We start from the raw sequence: 2311 nt of genomic DNA on the forward strand, positions 1-2311 counted from the left end.
CCTACTTGATATCCATTATGCCCTTGACTACTTTTGCCCATTTGATAAAATTCTGCCATTACTACTGCCTTGCGTCCTGAAGCAAATGTTCACTACCATGGGAAAAAGTGGCGTGTGTCTACAGTGCAAGAGAGGAGCAGAGGGGCAGAGTTAAAGAGCGTCATTGGGACATTATCAAGAGTTTACTCATCAGTGATATTTGGGCGAATTGTTGTTGTATTTTCAATGTCATTTCAAATAACTTCGACCATAGACGCCCAAGTGGAAAAGAAATTATTTTATTTTATAACGTCTATTTTCATCTATTCGTGGTTTTAGACTGTATTTGAGAAGTTGCTGAATTTTTACTTCGAGGTGAACTACACATATGCCGTCGTTAATACCGGACTCACTGCCGACCCCTCAACACGTCATATAATCACAATGGTGTCAAATCAGCTAAAATGCGTGGCAAATCGGTCAAAATTAATGATAAACGACTGGTGATAGTGGATGAATTGTGGCTGCGTAAGTGCCAAGTACATTTAATTGCAACTAGGTCTGCGTCAATACATTGTGTCAGAGCTATGTAAAATCAGTGATCACTGACCGCTGATGCTCATCGTTTCAATCACATGAGCGGTTCACCCTTTACCTTCGTGACGACATGACTTGATTTAGAAGGACTTGTTCTTGAGCACTTTTTCATGTTTCTGGCATCAGAATAAACACAACCCGTTCCAACTATTGTGACATAGAATCTTATCCTTGTTACATTTTAATTACTTTGTATCCCTTTCCCTCTGAGGCAACAATAACTGTGCTCACCGTATTTTGGAAAATAAGAATTCTATAGAGTAAATCTGTAATGCAAAACTAGCTGCTGCATTACTTATTTTTTTTACTCTTTGAAGAGTACATTTAACTTGGCATGCTTTAAAGTGGCCATACACCTAAAGTAACTGAGGCCTCTTGGAGAATATAATGACTTTATCTCTTGCTTTTTTTAATAGCGCTATTAAATTTTCATCTCTTGAATGGGTGAAATCAGCATCTTTTTATGGCCTAAGTCAGGTAATATGGGGCCCTGAATTGTCGGAACCTGTACACTTTAGATAAAAGCGAACCGTTTATAGGCCATGCAAATCATTTCTGATCACTCCAATTAGATGTCACGAACCAGATAAACCGGTGAACAAGACTTGAGGATAGGTGTCCACCTTGATTGATGAACGCAGGTGAGTAAACACCAAGGTGTGTTGAGTGAGTATGATCCATTCCCTGAGAGCGCTAGTAGATGAAATTCTCTGCTATAATTGGACAGCCGGCCATCTCTCAAATTGGTTTCGTTCCCAGCCCAAGAGAAAGGTGCCACTTCCTTGAGTAATAACGCCCTTGACTAAGGCATAAATGCGCAGGTAACATATCAGAATGTGCTCAAACGGAATTCCAAAGACGAATTACTTAATGTGTCTTTAGTTTGACGTCTAATTAATGACCAATTCTTTATGTTTTTGCCGGCAAACATGAGATATTTCCACTTAGGTTCTATCGGCAAATTAAAGTCTTGTTACTACTGCTGCTCACAATTTCCAGTAGAAAGTCAAATTAACTTTATTTAAAACCCACCTTGCAGACCACCGTTGCTTCAAATCCTTCTCTTCTAAGCAACTAGCAGTTAATTTTCTAGCAGAAATGACACATCCTGGAACCAAATGCATTCAGGATTTGCCTCCTTCAGATACAGCAACTTTGCGCTAATAATCAACATCATCTAAAAGTGCACTTAATTGCTTTATCACGTTTACTTGTTGCCTAGAGTAATGTCATGAATAACGTTGTGGCTGTTGTGGATGTAACAAGTAAGTCAAGGGAAATTTTTGTGTCAAGTGGATGAGTTTAAGCTAGGGCAGTTATTGTCACCCTCTTTATCTAATTTTACTTACTGCTATCCACCTTACATTTAAGACTCTTTTTTTGTCTTCTCCTATGTCGGCATTCTATTCCTTTAATATTTTTGTTAAAATATATATTGTCTTCAATTTCATAGGTGTGTGCACACTTAACCCTATCTTAATGTCGTCTTGAGTGAGCCTGCGATAGCTGTAGTCCACCTTACATGTCAGACAGTCAACTCTGCGTAGATGAGCGGCCACCTCCTGTGCAATTGAAACATTGCATAAGACATAAGCCAAATCCAATAGTGTCACCCTCTCTGCATCAACGTGGAATTCACTTTCCACCTATTGATTTCAATTAAATTATTTGACTAAACTTAGAAAATTACGACTGTAGGTGCTTAGAGAGTGTGGTCTTTAATTGGTATTGAAGA

The 2311-nt window shown here is 38.7% G+C and overlaps 1 protein-coding gene across 1 annotated transcript in view; it reads right to left on the reverse strand. All coding sequences in view use genetic code 11, as the record gives it.

Moving 5' to 3' along the window:
• Nucleotides 1–2311, reverse strand: part of EGR_10337 (hypothetical protein) — a gene marked incomplete at both ends in the record, with an annotated part of 6114 nt that overhangs the window by 3088 nt on the left and 715 nt on the right. The window contains 3 exons of the mRNA XM_024499586.1: nt 635–746; nt 808–913; nt 1926–1985. Coding sequence (XP_024346004.1) covers nt 635–746; nt 808–913; nt 1926–1985 — 278 coding nt within the window. The remainder of the gene's footprint in view (nt 1–634; nt 747–807; nt 914–1925; nt 1986–2311) is intronic.

Source organism: Echinococcus granulosus, assembly GCF_000524195.1.
Source record: "Echinococcus granulosus chromosome Unknown EG_S00210, whole genome shotgun sequence".
Lineage (NCBI taxonomy): Eukaryota > Metazoa > Platyhelminthes > Cestoda > Cyclophyllidea > Taeniidae > Echinococcus > Echinococcus granulosus.